Genomic DNA, 23,448 nt, shown 5'->3' with positions numbered 1-23,448 from the left:
CCTAATGTACTCTATTCTTTGATTGATGTTAAGTAACAACAGGTCTATACTGTATGTTAACCTAAATCACATAACATCCTTCAGAAAAGCTTAAATGTAAAATATTAATTTGACATCAATACCACAGCATGATTTTGTACCTGGATCACCAGTGGATCTAAACGAGACTAGTTGGGTTGCGTTAGGTTGCTGTAAGCTGCGTGATGAAACATGTCTGTATAGCCCACAGAAGGATAACTCACTACAGTTAAAAGCGAGATCAATGAGACATGAAGGGTGGCTTGAACCCAAAGGTCCTGTTCCGGTGTCAGGTTCGATTTGTTCCAGCATCATCAACCCATGGGCACAGTTGTCCCACACTGTCCGTTGCTTCGATGTGGCATCATTACGTCAGAATTAGATCTTTATTGGATGCTCGGAGAGATGAGGTGAAGGGGAGAGCCATAACCCGCACGCACACAGGGCACTCTCACAGTGATTGTTTGGGCACAGAGAAAAAGTTAGTCAGAGCTAGACAGTAGTCTAGGTTAAGGCAGAGATAGTTAAGTTAAAAAGAGTTGGATACAGATTACCTGGATGCGCCAAGCGGTTGGATAATTTGCGCAAAATCCTTTTCCTCTATGAAAACTAAGGGAAGTAGTTTAATTATATACTAATGTCGACGTAGACCATTTTTCTTTTGATACTAGTTCAGTTCATTTGTGAGATTCAGACAGTTGGCATGCACATGTAAGTAATTAGCTTTTCTCTGTTTGCTTTGGAATTTTTTACATTTGGATGCAAAAATTCAGAGTTAGAGCCTCAGCAAAAAAATAGCCTAACTTTAACATTGAGGGATTTGTTTAACAAGTAGCTATCCTAGTGCCAAGAAGGGTAGCCTTCTGCATGTTTTGATTGCGCTGGCTGAAAAGAAGTTGCCTAGTGATGGAGAAGTACTTCACGCCAGTTCACAAACCCTCACATGAGGACGTAAAACTCGGAAAACATCACCAACACGGTCCCCATCCTCATCCTCACCATCACCATCATCACCATGACCACAGGTCACATGAGAAGACACCTCACAGGTAAGCCTTTTAAGAAGTTCACTAGGCCTACTTGCAGTGTAAACATGAGGTCTTACCACACAGGAAATATGATTTTATGTAGGCTATTGATTTAGGTATTGATTTGGCGATTGCGCATTGCTCTTCCCTAGGAAGTACATGTAATTGCCATATATGAACACATCTGCCTCTGAATTTTAAAAATCACTCATTCATTTTCCCTATGCTTCAATCACCATGTTTATTTTGCGGGGTGTGCCTCTGTGCAGTGTTCCAGGATCTCATAGTGACAGCCATGCTCATCACCGAGCCCATCACCATGACCACAGTTTCCATGGATACCATCAGATTAACAACCACAAAGCTGAGGATCCACACAGCCTGTCCAGGTCCTCTTCCTCATCCAGCCTATCCACCTCTTCCTCCTCCTCCTCATCGTCCTGGTCCTCAGAGCCAAGTTTGGACGACGAGACATACTTGACGCACAAGCCCCAGCACTCCCTCTCTTGCTCCAACATAGCTGAGCCTAGACGCAAGTCTCGCGACTGGGACTCGGAGGGCGTGGAGTACGACTTGAGATCTCCAACGCCATTCCAGCAGTGTTCGCCACACCACAAGCCACATTCCCAGCACAGCCACCCACAGTCCAGGAGCCAGCGCTCTCACTACCCCCCTCACGGCTCAGAGCGTGGCCCCAAGCTGTCCAAGCTCCATCGTGGACAAAGCAAGAGTGAGGAGGGGCTCCTTCAGGGCAATGACAGTGATGACGGGCATGAGGGGTGGGACAGACACCCCCATATGGAGCACGGGAACCTCTACAAGACCGCAAGCCTGGGCCGGAGCCTGGCTTTCAGCGACGATGCTGAGGTGGCGGCTGGGGCCAGACCCAAGAAGGCCGTGTCCCACATGCAGCTCCCGAGCAAAGGCATCCTTAAAAACAAGGACGGCGGGTCGGCGGCCAACCAACGGGCAAACTTCCGCAAGGCCAAATCGATGGAGGTGCTGTCTAACCGGGAGCAAGCAGCAAAACAAGGTGCAGGGGGGCCTGTGGGCACCCAAAAGCAAAACAATGTAGAGAATTTTGTCAAAACAAAGCTGCAGTTTTCTGCATTTTTGGATGAGATAACACGTCAAGTTATAAGTCCCTCCAGGCTCAATACACTGGGGGTGGGGGTCACCCCTGGCTCCAGTCCAACGTCACCAAGATCTCCTCATCAGGAGCGTAAGGAGCCCCCTGGTGGTGGGAAGAAGGAAGAGGAGGGTTCAAGAATGCAGCAATCCAAACAGCGCCCTGCTAAGACTGTAAATCAGAGTCCAGCAAAGTCTGGTGCTGCTGATCCACAGTCGCAGGCACGACGTGATTCCCACTCAGGGAGGCACCAGCCTAATCTTGAGAGCCCCACCAGGTCGGCGGGTCACCAGCAGTATGGTAACAATAAAAAACGCTATTCTGTCGGGGAAGTACAGGGTGCCACAGGGGACAAACAGCACCAGGCGAAGTACAACCAGAGGCTCACCGATGGCACCAGCACCAGCTCCGAGACCATTGCGCACGAGTCCAAACACCATCGCTCCAAGCACCACGGCGACGAACACCATGGCAGTCACAACCCTTCACTGCGTCACCACGGAGACCACAGGGGTTCCCCACCTCCGCCCGGGCACACCGCGGGACCCGACTGCGATTCTCCCTCCAGCAAGTCGTCCACTGCCAGTCACAGCTCTGGACACGGCGACCTACACAAGCATCCAGGCCACAGGAGACACTCCAGATCTCATCGGGTGAGTGTGTCACATTTATGTTTACGTGAGTATACACATACGAGCATGATGTGCTTAACAGACACCCTTACCCAAACACAAACATCCATATACATTTACTTATATGTTAACGGGACAATAAAGAAAACTTGTAATGAAGCATGGAAATAGAAAAAGCCGTTTATTTGTCTGCCACTCACTCTTCTACTCTTTGCCTCCCTCCCTCCCTCCCTTCGCATAATTCCTGTAATGATCTCTCTCTTTCTCCTCTCTTTGTCCTTTATCTGTTCTCTCTCGCTGCAGGATTCAGTGAGCTCTGTCGACAGAGTTCAGTGAGTGTTATTTTCTCATCTGTGTTGTGTCATTCTTTATTGATCATGACCTTTTAGCCTAGAGTTTTCCTGTGCTTTAAGCTGGCTGGTCCTCAACGATCTATCAGCCAGCCTGAAGCCAATCAATTCTCTATTTGCCTGCTATCTCATAATAATGGCATGTTTAATATCCATCCGGCCTTTCTGAACTGTGGGCTCTGCATTGTAATGTATTGCAATTAGTTACACGATTTGTCTGGTGCTGTTAGAAGAGCAGAATAAATCTAACTGAGCGTAGTGTTATGGAGTCTTTGTTTTTCCATGCATATGGAGATTAGCATCCGGTTGATACCACACTGGCGACATATTGTGAGAAATGAATGCAAATTCATCTTCTGCAGGCTGCTTGAGCAATACAACAAGGAGCTACATGAGAACCTGCTGCAGACTGTGGCATGTATAGAGAACATGGAGACCGAGCTGCAGTGCACCAGGTCGGAGCTCGGAGTCCTCAAGGATAAGTACAAGAGGTTAGGCTTGCAAATAAAACATGCTCTGTAGGCCATCAATTTACCATCTGACATTTAATTGTTAATTGCATTGATGCTTGGCCTAAATAATGTCCTTGTCTGTTATCTGTAGACTGCAGGAGACCTATACCACCTCCCAACACTCTAGCAGCACTCTGGAGCAGAAGCTACAGTCAGCTGTAAGATTCACTTTTTTAAACAGTCATCCATGCCAGAAATGCCAGTTTAATGATGCAGAATGAGTAGAAATGCACATGTTCAATGGTTAAACCTCTGAAATACTTTTCTTACAATGTTGTGTTATTGTGTGGTTTGATAGACGGAGAGTATGAACTCTGAGAGGAAGTACCTGTTACAGAGGATACTGGAACTGACCAAGCAGCTGGACACAGCCCAAAATACCATCGGTTCACTGGAGAACATCAATGTAAGTGGAGAGTAATAGTAGCTGCAAGCATTGTTGGTTCAGGACTAATTTATTAACAAACGATTACTTGTTTGGCAAATAATTGCTTTTACATTTCTGTTGCCTAGGTTCCCGCTTTGATCAAGGAGCTCTTGCAAAAGCACTTCAAATCTGAGGACAGTGTTAAGAGTTTTCTGCGCTCTACCGCTATGAAGGACAGCAAAGACAGTCAGACCGCTTTGGCGACAGTGGAGGTGGCATCAACTGATTGGCCTGAGGCCGGGCCAGTCAGGACGACAGCCTTCATGCCATGGAAACAAGAGCAGGCCGAGTGGCCTGGGTCCGGAGAGGAGAGGGGGGGCGGGACCAGGCGGGACATGGAGGCCGCTGGAGGCTCCAAGGCTCCACAGCTCCCTTTCACTGTTGCTGAGATTAGCATGGCACTGTTTAAAAACATGAGTGCTGGTCAGGCCAAAGGCCACGAGCACCAGCACCCAGAACTTCAGTCTGTGGGTCTGTCCACCCATACAGCCACCGAGGTGCCCCCAAACCCTTATGAGGTGGGTGGCACAGGCAGGGGAGCGGGTGGAGGTGAGCCCAGGGATGACTTCACCTCCCTTACAGCGCAAAGGATTTTGGACAATTTTATGAGTCAGATGCCTCCTTCCTCCACCGCTGAAGGCCAAGAAGAGAGAGGCGGTAGCGCTCTGGACTGGGTAGGACCACCACCAGGACAGCATTAACCAGCTGATCTGTAGCTCCTCTACAGCTAGCATGATAAGGCTATGGCTCAGTACCCAAAGACTCCAAAACAAATACATGTATGTATGTTCTTCTGTGGAGAAGTGGTGGTTTAAGATACAATTGTAAAAACTCGATATGCTCATGACATGTAAATGCTCAATGACAGATGTTCAGAAGTGATAGCCCTATTTGTATTTAAGTGGAAATTAATTATTATTTAAATCCATTACCAAGTCTATCTTGTAAGTGTAACTCACTAACCATACACAGTAAAATTAGATATAAGATTTTTTTATTGACAATTCTTTGAAATATTCAAATACTGCCATTCCCTGGCAAGTGAGGGCTTTATCTGTTGAGATTTAAAAAGAAAAATGTATGGAAATTGTGTTAGCAGAAATTGACCAGTAAATTTTCCAGTTGCATTGCCTTTTACCGTGTAGTAGCTTTGTTAAAACAAAATCATTATATGTGTGATTAGAATAATAGGCTAGCTCTACCCACCTACTGCTTCTAGCTTAGTTTTTGCTGCTGGGATTATAGTCGCAAAGTGAATGTTTGTCTGGTTCTACTTGGATACTGAAATGATACAGTGGTTTCACTAAACCGTGGCCTACACATTGTTGCAGATTACTGTCCCATAGCATCAAAGGATTATGTGTGTATCATAAAGGGCCATACATGCCAAGATGCCAGCAGCATTATGGGTACTGTAGCAGCCTCAAAGACTCGCTGACTGCTGTATGTTTAACACTGCTACAGACAGTATCCAAAAATGTTGTATTTTCATTTTGTTGTATGATTATTATTATCTGCTACATTTGTTCCTCAGTACTTGTGATTATTTGTGCTTCTGTGATGAATAAGTGTACTGTTCAACCAGTTGTATTTTTCCGTATGTATTTTCATAGCGTTCTGACGCTGCCTTTGAAAAGTACTGACGCTGTTTATATAATAATTATACAGTTAGATTATATTATATTAATTATAATATAGATTATAGGTTCCTACCTTCTGTATAGACTGTACATATCTGAAGAGAGTCAAACAATACCATGTGGATGTCTGAATTTATCTACCATTCCAAAGAATTGCATTGTCGTATTTCTTTAAAAAAAAATCATTATATTCTTAGGTAGGTTGTTATATCTGTTACAATATTCCATCAAACTCAAGTCTGGTGAGACCATAAGTTTTTCTATCTTTAAAAAAAGAAATCAAAGGTGAATTCAGACATAGACTATGTTATGCTCCCCCCATGAAACCTGTTGATTTGTACAATAGATGTAAATATCCTGTGTCTTGATATACAGTATATCCTTTAAATGTTGAAAACTGCTTTCAAACTGTATGCTCTATTTCAAGTTAACAAAGCCCAATAAATGGATCTACATCCAACAAATGAGTCAGTTTTTATTATTATTATTATTATTATTATTATTATTATTATTATTATTATTAGGGAAGGAGCTGTGGCCTGCACCAACAGTGCAAAGTCCTATTATTTCTGTAGGGATTATACTTATTGTTACCTCCACCAAGGAGGTTATGTTTTCATCAGGGTTTGTTTGTTGATTTGTTTGTTGGTTTGTCTGTCTGTCTGTTTGTTCGCAAGATAACTCAAAAAGTTATGGATGGATTTCGATGATCAGGGAAGATCTGAAATGACCCAAGAAAGAAACTATTACATTTTGGGAGTGATCCAGACTTTCCCTTTTTTGTAAGTGGTTTCCATGTGGTGAAAACTCTCACTGTTGCTACTCATGGACAGAGGCTTGGCCCTGGGTGTGGCCCAGGGACTCCACACTGCCCCTTTATGTCATTGAGTCTTGGACAAGTTTCACCCACACACACCAAATTTCATGCTAATTTCTTTGCCATATCTGAAACTCCTCAAGACAAACAATGTATGTTAGCAATGCCCAACAGGAACAGGAAGTGAGTGATTTGTGGTTTTGTGCGTTTAAATACATGATCGTTTTAATACATGGCTATATTCAATTAGTTTATTTTTGAGTGGACACAGGCTCAGTTTTGATTTCCCACTCATGGTCTTCTGGACAGGGTACAGCACCCATTTGACATTTACATGACCTTTTGTTGTCAACCCTAAATTACTTGGTACATAAACTATTTTGAGACAAACAATATGCAGTGAAGTATTTTTTTGCTGCCCCTTTCTCTCTCTCTCTCTCTCTGACCAGCGCCCTCTTACCTGCCATCTCATCTCAAATCCTCCTTTTGAAGGTGCCGCTAAGGGCAGCTCTGCTGAATAGACAGTGGCCTGAATTTCCATTGGTGGGGTTAATATAATAGGATTCAAACCAGGGGAGGAGGAGGCAATGGGATTACCTGGATGACATTCTAGATATCATATTTTATGTGTGTACCTGTCTTCTTCAAAATGGCCTCGGAAATATGAGGACGGTGCCCGTGAGCGCGAGCCCACCCGCAGGAGCCTAACCAAATAAATACGACTCTTGATACGTCACAGGGTGAGACCCCCATTTTAATCTCAGCTGTTGATGAGGATTAGATTGAAGTAGTTTTTTTTTTACTATTTATCTGACAAATCCTAAAATATCTGAGTGCTGTCAAAACAACACAATTTATTTAATTGCTTAATTGATATGAGTACAGTCATTTAGAATTTTGCTTTTGTTTCATTCTTTCATTCTAGCTTTCATTAAAGTTTTCATTCTATGGAATTCCTCCATTTTGACCTAGATCTCTCCAATCCATCTTGCCCTTCTTAGTCGCTTGTCTCACTCAGTCTCCTCTCTGTCGTCTCCTCTCCTTCACCGGGTGCCTTCCTCTCTCCGTCTGTGGCTCTGCGCTGTTGTAGGCATCATGACTTTGATGAAGATCAAGTTTACCTTCCAGAAGAGGGTACGCTTGGCCCAGGGTCTATGGCTGCTCTCCTGGGCGGCCATGTTCTCGGGGGTGGTCGTCTTCTCCATGGGGGTGTTCCTGAAGACAGAACTCCTCCGCAGATCTGAGGTATGGCTCAAATGCTCAATGACTTAAAGAACGCATTCAGTACTGCATATAACATTTCAGTCTCTGCAGAAATTTCAATCTCACCGTATAGCACTTTGTTACATTTGGTAATGTAAATTAATTCAAAGTAATCTGAATTCATTAGAGTATAGTACTTGCGACTGCACTCTCATTTCAAAACAAAGTATAATTTCTTTGTTTAAATATAATTTTCATTTTAAATGATGATGATTATGATGATTTCACTGTTATTTTTGCTGTTAAAGTTACTGTGTCAATAGCAGGTTTGTACGATAGTGTAGTAGAGTTTGGTGGATTATGTGTGTGACTCATGTCCTATATGTGTCAGGTGTAGTCAGGGATAAGAGCCCAGGTGGATACATCTTGACGCATTACACAAAAGATGTTTATAAGGATTTATCACTCACAAGACCAGAGATATGCATTGTCTTTATGCTATTTTTGCAACAGCAACAACAAAAAATTTTCCGCATGTGATGATTTGAAGATCCTCAGCTTATTAACGTTCAGTCTAAAATGCACAAAAGACGGGACACTTTACTAAAAAAAACCTCATTATCTCTTCACGGCCTGTTAGCTTGGAATAGACTGAGTAATGTGCAAACACTCAGCAGGCCTCCTGTTATTGTAACTCACTACTGCCTTTAGTTGAAAACGTCTGCCAGTAATTGTATTTCGATGTATTCATTTAAGTCCAAGATCAGGCCCCTGTGCCAGCACTTTATAAACTGTAGCTACACCATCATGTTGTGTTAGGATTGTGGCCGGAGTCTGTTTCAAGTAACATGAGAGTGTTCCTGTGTCACCTGCTGTCTAGGTGATGCACACTGATGACATCCATGTGGTGCCCAACCTGCTGATGTTAGTGGGACTGGCATCAGTGGGCATTAACCTGTGCGCGGGCCGAATCTGTCAGGACTCCATGGATGTGGCCCGCTTTGCCCGTTGGAAGACCTTCCTCACTCCTTTCTTTATCGGGTCTCTGCTGTTCACCACCATGTTGCTGGTGACCATGATATTGAGCTATGCCTTACAGTCCAGCCTGGAGGAGTCCCTGAAGATAGGACTGAAGAATGGCATCCGCTTCTACAAGGTAGAGGGGCTGTGTTCTTTACATGTTGTTTATAGGTGATCACCAGCCATTTATTATTCAGGGGAAATTAATTGAGCAATAAGCTCTTTTATTGTGACCCCTTGCTTATCTTATCTAGAACATAACTTGACATGCATTTGTGTGTGTGTGTGTGTGTGTGTGTGTGTGTGTGTGTGTGTGTGTGTGTGTGTGTGTGTGTGTGTGTGTGTGTGTGTGTTTGTGTGGATGTGTGTGATACTGTAGGACACGGACACCCCAGGCCGTTGCTTCCAGAAGCAGACCATTGACCATCTGCAGATGGAGTTACAATGCTGTGGCAACAACAACTTCAGGGACTGGTTCGAGGTGCAGTGGATCAACAACCGCTACTTAGACTTCACCTGCAAGGAAGTGAAAGAGTGAGTGAACGGCTCTGAGCTGAGATAAGTGGAGATCAATGAAAAGTGTGAGGTTGTGGGTTATTGGATGTATTGATAGGTCTAGATTATGTTAAAGAAGTTCTATGTCCAGGTGTAAACAAAGTAAATAACTGGAACTATACTGCATCCAAACGATGTACAGAGTATGTATATGTAAGTGATATGCCATGCAATGCTTTAGGGTACAATACCAGTTTTAGAGCACCTTGTTAACATGAACAGGACAGTGTAGTCAGATTTCCACAAAATCATTTAGACAGCGAGTTTTGCTCTGATGAGGACAAGTTCACCCCAGAACAGCAGGACATAACGGAGAGTTCCGGAAGTATTGACATGGCAAGGCCAAGAGGACACTTTGTGTGACAGCTCTTCCTGTATGGAATCAAAAGGAAATCACATGGTCTCATTGATTCACATTGACCCACACAATTACCCACATGTGCCTACCACAGCCTATGGAACACACATGTGTGAAGTGTTTGGATTGATTCGACTCAATTGTACGTGCCATAGATCACACAAACATGGCCAAAGAGCATGAGCTCACATGACGGCTGCGTATCTGGACTGTGACCTTGTGACTGATTTCATGCTGAAGTGCACCATTGACGTGCGATGCAAATTCTAACCCGCAGCATTGATTTCTCTGTTTTCTGACCGGTAGTCGTGTGCGGAGCAATGTGGACGGCCGCTACCTGATGGACGGCGTCCCCTTCAGCTGCTGCAACCCGGCGTCTCCGCGGCCCTGCATCCAGGAGCACATCCTGGACAACACGGCGCACCACAACTACGACTACCAGAGCGAGGAGCTCAACCTCTACAAGCGGGGCTGCCGCGAGGCCCTTGTCAGCTACTACATCGGCCTCATGAACACCATCGGCCCTGGTGTCCTCTCCGTATTCATGGTTCAGGTACAGTGGACATCCGTTCTCACTGGCATAACATTATTCAGCCAGTGTTGTTGTCCATGGGGAGTCTCTTGGCAAAAGCCAAAAACACGGTTGACCTTTACAGAATTTTTTCTTTTCTTTGTGAAAGTCAAACACTTGGATAGGACAGTTTCATGGACCCTCATTAATATGTTTTTCTCAACACAAAAACAATCAGTGAGAGGTCAAATTGGTGGAATTTGACAGAAAAAAGGGCGAAACATTTTATTTAGTAAACAGGGGATGAATATAAATCGAGCATATTAGACACTGCTCTTTGGGAACCCGTGCTGGCATGTGAGGGGAAAACTCCATTGCAAGAAAGTATTGATCGGCCTGTTCATAAATGAAACATGACTATTGACCAGAGGGTGGACCTGCTCAAATGAGAGGATACATTACAAGCTCTCATAGCTCTTTATAAAAACCCCTGGCAAACATATCATAAGGGGAGTGGCTCAGACGATGATGGCCACCGGTGGAGCCAAACTATTCTCCTGCTCATGTAATGAGTCAGGATAATGAGTTCTGCTGTCCATTGCCTTATTGATATTGCATGAAAGGATGAAGGATGCCTCTTTGTGTGCTAGACTAATATGCCATATGAAGATACATGTCGATGCCGTAATGGTACATGTTCTCATGTGACTTATGGGACTCTTTTTCAGATGTCCATGCTGGCGAGTCTGCGGTACCTGCAGACGGCCATGGTTGGGGTGGAGGCGGAGGACATGGAGGTGGAGACCGAGGGCTACATCCTGGAGAAGGGGCTGAAGGAGACGCTGGAGGAGGCCAAGGAGAACCTGAAGATGCTCCTGCACCTTAACAAAGGCCAGGTGGAGGACGAGTCCGCGGAGACGGAAGGAGACGCAGAGGCAGGGGCCTCCGAGTAGGCCACTTTACAGAGCAGCTAAACAGAACCAGGGGAGAGCTGACCCACCATGACCACGTGTAGGCGGACGGATGGATGGATGGGGCGAGCTCGGACTCCTCCAGGGAACTGGTGCACAAGGGTTCCATCCGAGAGTTTTTTTTTGAAGCAGTTTTTTCTTATGTGTTCTCATATGGCAGTGTTGTTATACATAGAAAAAGAAGGCTCTGATCCAGTCCAAGTGCACACGACGGCACACAAAATTATTTGCACTCAACTCAAGTGTGGACCAAAAAAACACACATTCATACACTCTCTCTTCCAGGATTATACAGAGACACCACACACATTCACACACACACAGACTAAAATTAATGAAAATCTTGAATGAAAACATGCACTGTTACTCATACCCATAAGACATGAAAAAAGCCCCCTTTGTATTATATGTGTACAGTTTACGGCAAAATTCTTGTAGTTGGCCTCTGCTCTCTTTGCATTGCTGTGTAACCTACAGTAAAACAAAAATTGTAAAAATTGTATTGATTGATTGTAAAAAAAACTAAAATAATTTGTACAAATTGGAGAGATGTGCATGGAGTGAATAAACACTTTAGAGTTTTTAACAATTTCGTAGTCTGGTGTCATCTTCCTGTAACATTTCACCCCAGACTCAAGTGCAGTTTTCAGATCAGGTGAGTACACATACAACATACCTAATTATCGGATGGCGGACACAGGGATGAAAATAACAGCCGATGGGAGGGTTACCATTGAGGTCACAGTGCTGAGGGCTTAGTCGGGCAGGTCTACGTCCTCTATGCTAACACCTTAGGAAATCTCCTTATCCTGTTGATGGAGCTAATGCCCAAACTGCTGAGAGAGCACTAATACACAAACGGCTTATAAGTAGCTATGGGAGAATACATCGGGGGCCTCACAGAGGCCTACAGGCCAAATTAAATTTGGCTGCAATAGGCAATGGGGTTTGGGGTGTTTAGTATTTCTTTTTTTGTCATTCAGCAGTTGACTTATGTAAACCTGAGAGGCAGTTTCAAAGTTAAAAGTGATAATATGATAATAATAAAATATATGAATAAATAAATGAATAAAAAATAGGCATACAAAACTGAGATTTCGTTTAGTTTATTTTAGAAAACAGGCCAAACAAGTCCATGTTGAGCTTTTGTTCCATCGCCTCCAGATGGCGGTATATTGCTGAGAATGGTCTTGGAAAAGTTTTGATAACTCTGCTTTGCTTTAACACAGTCTTAAATCATGAATGGCAAGTGACATTTTCACCATGAATTCTTATTGGAAAAAATGTTTTGTTTCCCATCTAACTCGCGGGTCAGTCATCACATGTGCTGTTATGTGTGGAAACACATGCATGCGGGTGTGATGCTGACCTAAGTCAGCTGCAGAACTGAATTGATGCAATACACTTTGAAATTCCGGTGTGGTCTTCAAAGTTTTCGGTGACTCAGTAGCCTGCCTATGACAGAGGAAGAGAGACAGCGAGCAGGCTAATGTAGATATGTTTAAAGATTTAAATGTTTTGTATTTATTTTAACAATGAATAAATAGACCGTTCATTGTCATTTATGGCAGTATGTCGATAACAGAGTTTGGGTAGGCCTAATTTATTGAAGACCATTTTTACTAAAAGAAACACGCGGCACGAAGATGGACGCAAATTTCACGGAAACGTTAGAGGACTTTATGGAAAGTGCACTGGTAACGTGGGTATGTAGTGAAAACAACCGACAAAACATCTCTGTTACATAGGCTATACAGCATTTTCATCTCATTTACAACCGGTAGCCTACAGGTTAAGATAAGTTAAAGATTGATGGGAGGTCACCAATTATGTAGTTCGCTACTGTTTTATCATTCCTCAGAGATGTAACATCCAGAGATGCTTCCTTTCAGATGTCTTCTTGAGTGGAATTAGTATTGATCGGTGAAGGATGTGTGGTACTTTCCATACCACGGAAGAGGAGGGGGTCTATGCATGAGTTGGCATGTTATTAGTTATAGAAACAGTTTAACCATACCAGACCATCTGACAGAACTTCTGCTTTTCCCGGCTTCACACATTTTTTTGCTTCCTTGCACCCATTAAGCCATGGCAACTGTTAGGTGTTTTTTTCATCTAACTGTCAAAGTGGCAGTATACGGCCTTAATGTGAAGTTATTATATTTCATTTGATTATTAAAATGTTATAAAAACACTTTCTGACAGGTACGTCTCTTTGAGGATGTGGTGGGTGGGGAAATGACAAGCCCCTCATCCCACCAGTACATGGAAGTGAACTCCATCTCCCAGAATACACTGAAAATATATAAAAGACTCACAAATGGAATCTTTCTCAATGAAGTCATGAGGATCATGTAAGTCAGAAAATATGCCCTATCTGAAAGGATGACAAGTTTAAAACACAGGCCATTAGCATAACCTCTCATTAGCATAACCTCATAACCTTACATTTTTTTTTTACTTTATGTAGTCCTATTACTATTGTAATAAAATGATGACCTCTTTGATTGAAATGAGCAATGGAACAATATGGCTTTACATATTAGTGGGATCTTGCACTCTAGTTGCAGAACCAAACATACTCATGGCAAATATCCTGTTATAGTGACCCAAATCCAAAAGTCGAACAGATCTACCGCAACGTGAATGAGGACAAGATTCTGAGAGTGCAGAATTTCTCTGTCCTTAACCGACACTTGCGCTCCTACTACCAGGTGAGGCACAGGGAGGAATGCTGTGGAGTTCTTGATTCTAGGCTATATTAGGTTTGTCTAATGTGGTGATTAGCCTAATGTAAACAAAAAGGTTGGTTACATTGTCACAATGATTCCCACACATCATAAATTGTTGTGAATCCCCTATTTGACTGAATGAAACTTTAAATACATAGCTCATGTTTTTGTGTTGAAATAGAATCTGTGTAATGCAGCATTCGTTGTTGTAAATAGGAGTGTTTGTGTTGCCTGCTGAGTACTCAGAACTGTTATTCATGGTTGCTAACTGGTCGCCTTTGTGGTTTCACTTCTTGTTTTCAACTTCCGTGTTGGCAGGCGTTTGGCTGCATTTATCAGTTGTTTTAAAAACGTGTTGTTTATTATGCTGAAAAGAACGCACCGTCATTCAATGCGTTGTGTGCTCAAGTTACATGACCATATACCTGTATCTCTATTCCATGTACACTTCTATTTCCACTCCACACGTCACAGCACCAGTTTGTCACCTGTAATATTTGTACTCCAAACCTGGATTTGTGTATGTAGTGTGTCAGTACCAGCATATTACAAATGGAAAGTCTGTCTGTCTGCCTCTCCTTCTCAGGAGAATCTACAACAATTGATTCTGATGCCCCTTCCAAATATTGCCATTTTAGGACGAGATCCTCTCACAGGTAGCCTATGCTTCTACCCCTCTGGTCAGTTTCAGCTGTAACCTAATACCGTACTTACAGCCACTGTATTTTAAGACCTGTGAAATAGCAAGCACAGACTAGATGTAAAAAGCAATACAACACAACAGAACCTATACCTTAACTCAATGTTAACAATGTTTGTGTGTTTTCCTTCTGTTAGAGGGGGCTGTGGAGGAACTGAGGAGGTTGCTTCTGCTGTTACTTGGCTGTGCTGTGCAGGTTCAGATCCGATGTATTCCTCACTCATGCACCATACACACATTTAAGGAACTTAAATTACTTTTGTCTATTATTTGTTATTGTTTTTTCTATCTACTCATCAATGTTTTATCTTCCCTTCAGTGTGAGAGGAAAGAAACCTTCATCCAGCAAATTCAGGCATTGGACATTGAAACCCAGACAGCTATCGCTATTTGCATTCAAGAGGTCAGGACTACAGTTTATGGATTTACATTGAGAAATATACTGCCTGTTGGTTTTCTAATTATTATGAAAGTAGATTTTATGCGGATAGATAAAATGGCACCCAACTGCAAAGCAAACCCAGCTTATACTGTATATCAATGTAATAGAGTGTCAGATAGCTCCAAAGCAATAACATGACAGGACATGAATACACTGACAAGTGGTTCGTGTTTTCTGTTGAATTTAAATTATATGTTGGTCTTTTGAATAGCAAAATGTCTAGTTGGCTAGTCATTGATGCAGATGCTGCTGACACCATGTGTATGTATGTTGAAGATGTACATTTGCCAGGAAAAGGCCTGATGGCTCTAATAGGATTTCAACACCAGTTTGGTTTGGATTGCAGGTGACCCAGGACCCGCGGGCGGTTCTGCCGCTGCAGTATGCCGAGCTGTGTGGGCTGCAGACGGAGGAGGTCCAGAGCCTTTTCAGCATCATGGCCAAACAGATCCAGGGCCTGCTCTCTCAGAGGGACACCCAACTGGAGGTAAACAAGTACTGGGGAGCTTCACAGAGCCCACAATTCAATAGGGAACTGAAGTCTCTGCACTTCTTCTACTGCACTTCTTCTACCTGTAACAAGATAATGTTGAACAATATGATGGTGTGGTACTGTTTTGTTTTCAAAGCCTCTAACAGGGTTTATCATGTTACTTGTAGTCTGTGTATTGTATCAACAGAGTTGTACACGTAGGAGTTCTTAATATAGAGTTCAGCTCTGTGTGGTCTGGTACAGATACAGGTCAGCACGCTGTGGTATTCTCCAGTATTTATGGTTATACACAAATACTCACTCTAGTTGTGTTCGCTCTCTCTCTCTCTCTCTCTCTCTCAGAGGATTGCAGAGTTGTGTCAGGAGCGTGAGTCCTCTCAGTCACACTCGGCGCCCCCTACTGGCTTTGGAGACGGCCCACCAGAAGGGCTGAACGTGCAGCTGGCTGACTGCAAGGCCAAGCTGCGGCGCCTTAAACAGGAGCTGTGAGTGTGTGTGTGTGTGTGTGTGTGTGTGTGTGTGTGTGTGTGTGTGTGTGTGTGTGAGAGAGAGAGAGAGAGAGAGAGAGAGAGAATGCAGTGTATGAATACACACTGTAGAATGCAGTGATGAATAGAATTATTTTGTCAGAGATTATTATAATACTTAATCATAATTAAAGACTATAGAATGTAATTATTCAAGTGTCAATGTACCTTGCAGGGAAGACAAAGGCGATCAATTACTGGACTATAAGCTGGAGATTCAAACTCTGGAGGGGGAGCTGAAGAAACTGCAGCAGGAGGTAATTTAATTAGACTCTGGGCTTCATTTGTTTAGTTGTCTTACAATAACCTTTTCATAAGCTGTTTTGGAAAAAAGGAATAATGCACATTGTCAACGGCTGTAATTGAGTTAGACGCTTTAACGATAGACTGAGAGAATGAAGCATTGCAGAATGCCTCTATCGTTTGTGTGTGTCCTCTAAATTAGCGTGTGATTTATGTAATGCGTCTTGTTCGCGCGCGCGTTGTGTGTCCAGAACCGGACCTTGCAGGGGGAGTCGCGCGTGACCCGAGCCCTCCGCGATGAGCTGGACTGTCTGCGGGACCGGGCGGCCAAGGCCGAGCAGCTACAGGCGGAGCTGAAGTCCTGCGCTCACCGGCTGCGCGGCCTCGACCTCTGCCGCACACAGCTGAAGGTCAGAGGGCAGGGGGTCGCCAGGATAATGCAGCTCACCCATGGTTTTCCAGGGAGGGTCACGTGAACTGTAATGATTTTCTGAATAGTGAATAAACATGTTGTGGATCAATATGAGGAATTGCATTTCAAGTGAAACACAATTCAAGCCATGTTTTGCTTGATCTGTATGATAAAATGTACTGTAAGTGCCATCAGTTGTGCAATATGAAGATTCATCACCAATAGAACAATGGATGTGGTTTAGTTTACTATAGGGTGGAATACACAGAATGTAGTGCTTCAAAAGACTAGCGGAGATTGACGTTGGTGGTCGGGCGTGTGTTCTGGACCACCTCCTGTCCTCAGTGGGACTTAATTCCGTGTCTCTGTGCCATTGCAGGAGCAGCAGCAGTATTGCACCACCCTGCAGGAGAACAAGGCTTTGCTGGAGGAGCAGCTGGCTGATGCCCGGGCACGATGCTCTGCTCTACGGGAGCTTGAGAGGGACAATTTTTTGCTCCGGCAGAAGCTGATGGATCTTGAAGGGGTAAGTACTGTGCACAGATATAGCATACGCTTGCACCGTGCACAGATACACAGATACGGCGGCTTTAGACCTAGAGTCTTGTGGCTCGGTGGCTCTGCCGTGCTCTGTTCTATTCCACGGAGGTATTTGAAGAATACAGGAAACATAGGTGATGTCATAGAGGAAGTCATCTTAATATGGGGGAGTCAACTTTCAGTTTCTGTCACAGTGGATTTAAAATACAGCCTTAATCCTCGCTTACAATTCAGAGAAAGGATATACCGTAAGAAGCTAAACTAGGGAGTTATTACCCAAATCCACAGATACTCATCAGTTACATATTGAACCAAGTGAAACATGATTTATTACAATATGTCAGTGATACTCAGCCCCATTTAAGCAAAGTGTCCTCTGGGCCTGTGGAATTTCTATTTTAGTACACGTTGTTATGAAGCCTATGTGGGGTTATGGTTATGGTTTGGTTTCATGGTTGAATGAGAATCAACAACATGAAGTAATACTGTGTGTTTGTACATGAGAAAAAAAGACATGGTCTGCATGAGCACGTCAGCATCATTTGGAAAATGGATTTTATGGGAGAAGGTTGGTCTCTCAGTACAACCCAGCTGCAACTAATTGAGTGAACTTAATGAATTAATTAATGGAAATGAAGGGATGCAGATGTGTAAAATTATATGACATAAAGAATTTTTTTTCCAGTCCAAATTGATCCAAAAAGAAATAGGGACAGTGTTTTAAAACGCATTCAGAGCCTGCCAACTCCAAAACCAACACATGTTTATTAGCATACGTCTACATGTTTATGTGTGTGTTTGTATTTTGTGTGTGTGTGTGTGTGTGTGTGTGTGTGTGTGTGTGTGTGTGTGTGTCTGTGTGTGTGTGTGTGTGTGTGTGTGTTTATAATCCTAGGAGCGAGACACAGAGAGACAGAGGGTCGACGAGCTCTTAGAAATAAACATAAGCCTGCAGTCGGAGCTGAGGTCGGGGCCAAAGCACAGTCCTGTTGTCACTCATCATTTCCACCAATCGGAGATAGAGTCTGATGAAGACCAGACTCCAGAGCAAGGTCAGCAGCACACAGCGTGTTTTCCTCCCACAAGCTGGTTTTGACCGAGTGTGTGGAAGCCGCCACTGTAGCCAGATGCAGAAATGCACCCGGCAATTTCCTTTGAAAATGGGAACAGCTGGGGTACGCATTCCATTCAAAATGGAAAAGAGACATCTTCTCTTGTGACCCTTCTTAACTCTTAATCGACAGCTGTCTCTCACCGTCTGGCCCGCAGACCTGTCTTCTGTCTCTTTGCTCCCCCCCCCCAGCGCGCCGCGCCAATCTCTGCGTCTCTCTCTCTCTTCCAGATCTGAAGCCGCTGAGTGTGGAGGTGGGCGAGGCCTCCAGCCTGCGACTCCTGGGAGCCGAGAACGAGAACGCCGAGCTGCGGAGGCGGCTGGAGCGGCTGCAGGCCGAGCGAGAGGTCAGGGGGTCGCCGGGGCAGTGCTGCTGTAGAGCAAAACAAAAGGCAGAGGTCAAAGGGCGTGTGGGAGCATAGGGAAGGCTTCCTGGCCCTGTAGCGGTGATGGACAGTGTAGCGCGACTGAGGGAAGAGGGAATTTTTGTGCGCTCCCACAGGCTTTTGTTATGGAGAGATGAAAGTGGATGAGTCTGAGAGCATGTGGGGACATGTTAAATATTCATAGAGATGATCAAAATATCTGAAGACTATCTGAGGACGAGGCGGCAAATTACCAAGGTTACGAAGGCTATTGTATAACTCTTCTGGTGATATAGCTTCAATATGCTGTCGCAATGTAGAACATACTGTCTACCCTGTGAAGATCGTTTTTTTTTTATCAAAGACATTGTTCCTTCTCCTTTTAATCAATAAGGAGTTATTTCCAAGAAATTATCGAAATGTCAGTCCGTTATTATAATAGTCCACTTCCAGGCGTATGAGTGAGGAAGGGGATACTTTCCTCGGAATGGAACGCTGCTCCCTCACAAGCAAAATTGTTGTAATTTACTGTAGAGGACTATTGTAGTGGGTACTTAGCACTTCTGGAGAGAGAGAGGGTGTGGTCGCTCAAACAGCAGGTTTCTGTGAGTACTGGCTGAAGTGATTGCCAGTCCAGTCAGAACTGAATGCATTTCATCAAGGCTGGCCATGGGGAAATGTTTGCTGTAATCCCCGTCTTGTGAAAAGCATGTCTTCACTCTGCCTTTACTGGAAGACGTGGTCGTACTGTAACCCCAAGGGTTACTGCTTGAACTGAAAAAGTAGACAGTAGACAGTAAGCAGAGTGTTGATGAAAGTCATTGTATTTTTTATGTAGAAATCACTTATAGTAGAAATCAATATTTCATATAAGAGCTCATTTGTTGTTATAATGGCAAATGTTTTGCCTCAAAGACATTTGAGGAAGAACAAAACAGGGACCCTATGTAGTGTGTACACTATGTCAGAAAGCATGTTGCGATTTCTTAGCTCTGTGTTTTTTTGTGGCGTTTGAATCATGCTGTATATCAAAACCTAAATATCTGATTAGAAAAGTAAAATATGCTATTGTTTGGCATGACAACACTTTGAATATGCTGTATGAGTGGGATAAGTTGAATGCTCTTTTAGATGCTTTTGTCAGGGATGGCTGATCACTGTCATTGTCAATGCAAAAGCGAACAGTATCTTTAGTGTATTGCGTAAGAACCTGATTTATAGTCAACATCACAGTTTCGTCTCCTCAGTTCACCTCAGGCTCTTTATTATGCATCTTTGTCTTACCTTAAAACCATTGGCAATTTCATTTCCCCCCATGCTCCAGGGCAGTGTTATTACTGCAATTTAAAAAGGTTGTTAATAACTTAATTTAATAATCACCTAAATTAATAGCTGACAGCACATTATGAGTTAATAGAATTTGAAAGTATTTATTGCCCTTATTACCAAAAAAATCAGTCTTGTTTTAATGTCCCCTGTGTCTTCGTTTCCCATGTTGATTTCTCTGAAGAGAACTATAATAATTCATATCCTGAGGACAAACTCAAATGATATTGTGACAGTTCTTACAAGGCAAAGCCTTAAACTGGTTATGTCTACAAACATATTGCATTTCGGGCTTATCAGCGTGATGAGATTATTGCTTTTGAATGCTGTAGGACACTGGCGAGGATACGAGGGAGGAGCTTCAGAGGCAGATGGATCGACTCCGCTGCCTGGAAGAGGAACATCAGAGTACCCTGAGAGAGGTGAGATGGAGCGGGCTGACAAAAAAACAACACGAGTTCAAACAAACGGGAAGAAAGACAAACTATCCCCCAGAGGAGACTGCCATGTTATTCCCAGCAGTTCATGCAACCAATGTTTTATCTCTCAGTTTCAGAACATGAAGAACGAAAACGCCAGCCTGAAAAAGTCTCTTGAACAACCGAAGACAAAACATGAGCTTATCGATGCCGAAGACGAGAAGGGAGAGTCTCCAAAGAGGGAGAAGCGAGGCGCTCCGAGAGGAGAGGGGGAGGGAAAGGATACGAGAAGAGAGGAGAAACTCAGAGTGGATGAAGAGAAAAGAGGGGATGACATAATCAGAGTGAAGAGAGAGGATGGAGAGGGGGAAGAGGTCTTTGACCGGAAAGAAAGGAAGGATGACAAAGAGGAGATGAAAGTCAAAACTAAAGACAGAGGCGAAGCTGAAGGGGAGAAGGAGATAGAAAGAGAGAAAGAGACAGCGCCCGTCCCCCCAGAGGAAACGAGGGAGGAAGAAGAGAACAAGACGGAAGACAAAGCACCCAATCTAGAGAGGAAAGATGAAGAGAAAAAAGAAACGGATCCCGTACTAAGCATCAACACCAGCCAACTCACTGCCCAGCTCCAGGAGGCCCAGGAAGAGGCTGACCGGCAGGCGGCCATAGCCCAAGACCTGCGCACCAAGCTGGGGGAGCAGAGCAAGAAGGCCTGGGAGGCTGAGCAGAGGCTGGTGGTCCTTGAAGCCCAGACTCAGAGGCTGCGGAAGTCTGCAGAGATGCTGACTGACACCAGGAAACAAATGGAGGTAGTATATGTGCCAGTTACCTGTCAATCAAAATAAGAAATCCACAGATAGACGGGGGCTGCAGTGTTAACCCAATAAAGAGCTGACTTGAGTGTTCCTGAGGTCTTCTGAGCTTCTGAGTCTTAGGGAAGATTGTTCTCTGCGTGAAACCTGTCAGAGTGCCTTTCATTGGCAAATTGCTATGTAGCAGTCCATCACGGAACCACACAGAATGATATGTTATCACATGTCAATCAACCACTGCAGGTTGGGAGAAGAACAGACAGTCGGTTGAGGGGGTGGCTTTGCAGCCCTGACGTGGCTCAGCCAAAAACAGACTAGTACCTTTTTTTCCCAGTTTGACCTCTTGACCTCTGCCACAGGCCCTGCAGAGCGAGTCGCTGCAGATGGAGGAGGAGCTGACGCGGCTGCGCAGCCAGGTGGAGGTGCACAAGATGGAGGCGGCGGCGATCGCGCAGCTGGAGGGCGAGCGGGCGGCGCTGGAGAGGGAGAGGGAGGCGCTGAGGGCCACGGTGGAGACACTCCGGGCTGCGGCGCGCAAGGTGGGCCAGGAACACGGCCACAACGCTTCAGTTATTACAGTTAATCCGTCCTGTAATGGTCACAAACAGACACGCATTAAAGTTTTATGTTATATTACAAACAGACACATATTAAAGTTTTATGTTATATTAGTGTAGTATTATGTGTTTTACCAGGGCTGAATGAAACGTGATTTTTATTTCTGTACCTATTTCTGTGAGAGCCATCTTTGTGAATATCACTGCTGTGACTACGTATGAATTATTGATAGTCTATTGTGTTTGTTCGATTGTGTTTAGTCTGAGGTTCAATTACACTCCTGTTTGGTCAGGAAGGTGGTATCGGATGACATTTTTCTATGGCTTAAACTGCTTGTTACCTGATCGTGAACCTCACAGAGTGACCAGCTGGAGCTGACCAATCAGACGCAGAGGGCGGAGCTGGAGCGGCTGAGCCGCGGCCTGGAGTCGGCGCGGCGTCGCGAGGAGGAGCTGGAGGCCGAGCTGCGCGAGTCCGGCCTGGAGGCGGAGTCGTCGGCGCGCGGGCGCGACCAGGCGCTGCTGGAGGCCGCGCGGCTGGAGACGGAGAAGGAGGCCCTGCAGGGCCAGCTGGACGGCCAGCGGCGCGAGCAGCGGCAGCGGGAGCGCGAGGCCGCGCGCCTCCGCCAGCAGCTGGAGAGCACCACCTCCGCCCTGGAGCACAGCAACCAGCGCGCCTGCAGCCTGGAGGCAGAGCACAGGTCTGGGGCCAGCCAGCGCAGCGCTGCACAGCGCAGCGGCACGCCGGAGACAAATAAATATTCAAAATCGAATAAAATAAACAACCGCATAACAAGGGAATAGGGTTTTTTTTTTTTTTAAGGATGTGGAATTTTGAATTTGTCTGTTACAGCACTTTTGGGGGATTAGGACTGTATTTTTTTTACCTTGCATTGATTGGGCTGTTGGTTGGTCCACGGAGGCGTGAATCGTTTGTCTTTTTAATGGTGGTGCAACCAATTTTGAAAATAGCCCAGTTTGCAGTCCTAAACATTGTAATGCCGTTTAACAGGGCCTTTGTTTCTTTAGACCTTGACATGAGGCCATTTGTAAGTCATGTCCTTACTCCCCATCTGTCTCTCACCACTTTCTTTTTTTCCCTACCTCTCTCGCTCTTTCTCACTCTCTCTCTCACTCTCTCTCTCTCTCTCTCTCTCTCTCTCTCTATTCCTCTGTAAAGACGGGCTTGCCAGGAGATTTCCCATCTAAAAGAGCTCAGCTCCAAACTGCAGGATCTTGAGCGAGAAATTCAGAGCCTTACCGTGGAGAACACTGAGGGGAAAACCCAGATCGGCAGCCTCTCTCAGGTCAGTGGTGTGGAGAGCTCAAGCCGGGTTGTGTCCTGTGGGTCGTTTTGAAAGCTGTCAAGAAAAATGTCCTCGTATTTCCCAACGCAGGAGCTGGCCAACGAGAAGAGTCGCTCTCAGGAGCTGACCAATCAGGGAGCGGAGCTGACTAACCAGGTGGCGGGGCTAACCGCTCAGGTGGCGGAGCTAACCAACCGGGTGGCGGGGCTGAACAGTCGGGCGGCGGAGATGACCAGTCAGGCGGCGGAGCTGACCCAGAAGCTGGAGCAGTCGGAGGCCGATCTCAAACTGGCC

At 44.7% G+C, this 23,448-nt stretch overlaps 2 protein-coding genes across 2 annotated transcripts in view; both read left to right on the top strand.

Moving 5' to 3' along the window:
* Positions 1-7,648: 7,648 nt before the first annotated feature.
* Positions 7,649-11,153, top strand: rom1b (retinal outer segment membrane protein 1b). Its single transcript, XM_062524294.1, has 5 exons — positions 7,649-7,798; positions 8,637-8,912; positions 9,156-9,310; positions 9,996-10,242; positions 10,929-11,153. The coding sequence occupies exons 1-5, from the start codon at positions 7,649-7,651 to the stop codon at positions 11,151-11,153; spliced, it is 1,053 nt and encodes a 350-aa protein (XP_062380278.1).
* Positions 11,154-12,632: 1,479 nt separating this feature from the next.
* The window catches only part of ccdc88b (coiled-coil domain containing 88B), a 19,133-nt gene continuing 8,317 nt past the window's right edge, over positions 12,633-23,448 (top strand). Inside the window, exons 1-19 of the mRNA XM_062524365.1 lie at positions 12,633-12,877; positions 13,377-13,525; positions 13,777-13,885; positions 14,490-14,559; positions 14,741-14,799; positions 14,923-15,006; positions 15,392-15,532; positions 15,881-16,023; positions 16,241-16,322; positions 16,560-16,718; positions 17,100-17,246; positions 18,156-18,312; positions 18,603-18,718; positions 20,395-20,484; positions 20,613-21,287; positions 21,650-21,829; positions 22,208-22,548; positions 23,028-23,154; positions 23,245-23,448. The exon at positions 23,245-23,448 is cut by the window's right edge and continues 276 nt beyond it. Of these exons, the coding sequence (XP_062380349.1) occupies positions 12,818-12,877; positions 13,377-13,525; positions 13,777-13,885; positions 14,490-14,559; positions 14,741-14,799; positions 14,923-15,006; positions 15,392-15,532; positions 15,881-16,023; positions 16,241-16,322; positions 16,560-16,718; positions 17,100-17,246; positions 18,156-18,312; positions 18,603-18,718; positions 20,395-20,484; positions 20,613-21,287; positions 21,650-21,829; positions 22,208-22,548; positions 23,028-23,154; positions 23,245-23,448 (3,093 nt within the window). The 5' untranslated portion in view covers positions 12,633-12,817. The remainder of the gene's footprint in view (positions 12,878-13,376; positions 13,526-13,776; positions 13,886-14,489; positions 14,560-14,740; positions 14,800-14,922; positions 15,007-15,391; positions 15,533-15,880; positions 16,024-16,240; positions 16,323-16,559; positions 16,719-17,099; positions 17,247-18,155; positions 18,313-18,602; positions 18,719-20,394; positions 20,485-20,612; positions 21,288-21,649; positions 21,830-22,207; positions 22,549-23,027; positions 23,155-23,244) is intronic.

The sequence above is a fragment of the Sardina pilchardus genome, chromosome 21, assembly GCF_963854185.1.
Source record: "Sardina pilchardus chromosome 21, fSarPil1.1, whole genome shotgun sequence".
Classification (NCBI taxonomy): Eukaryota; Metazoa; Chordata; class Actinopteri; order Clupeiformes; family Clupeidae; genus Sardina; species Sardina pilchardus.
This window is presented reverse-complemented; position numbering and strand designations above follow the sequence as displayed.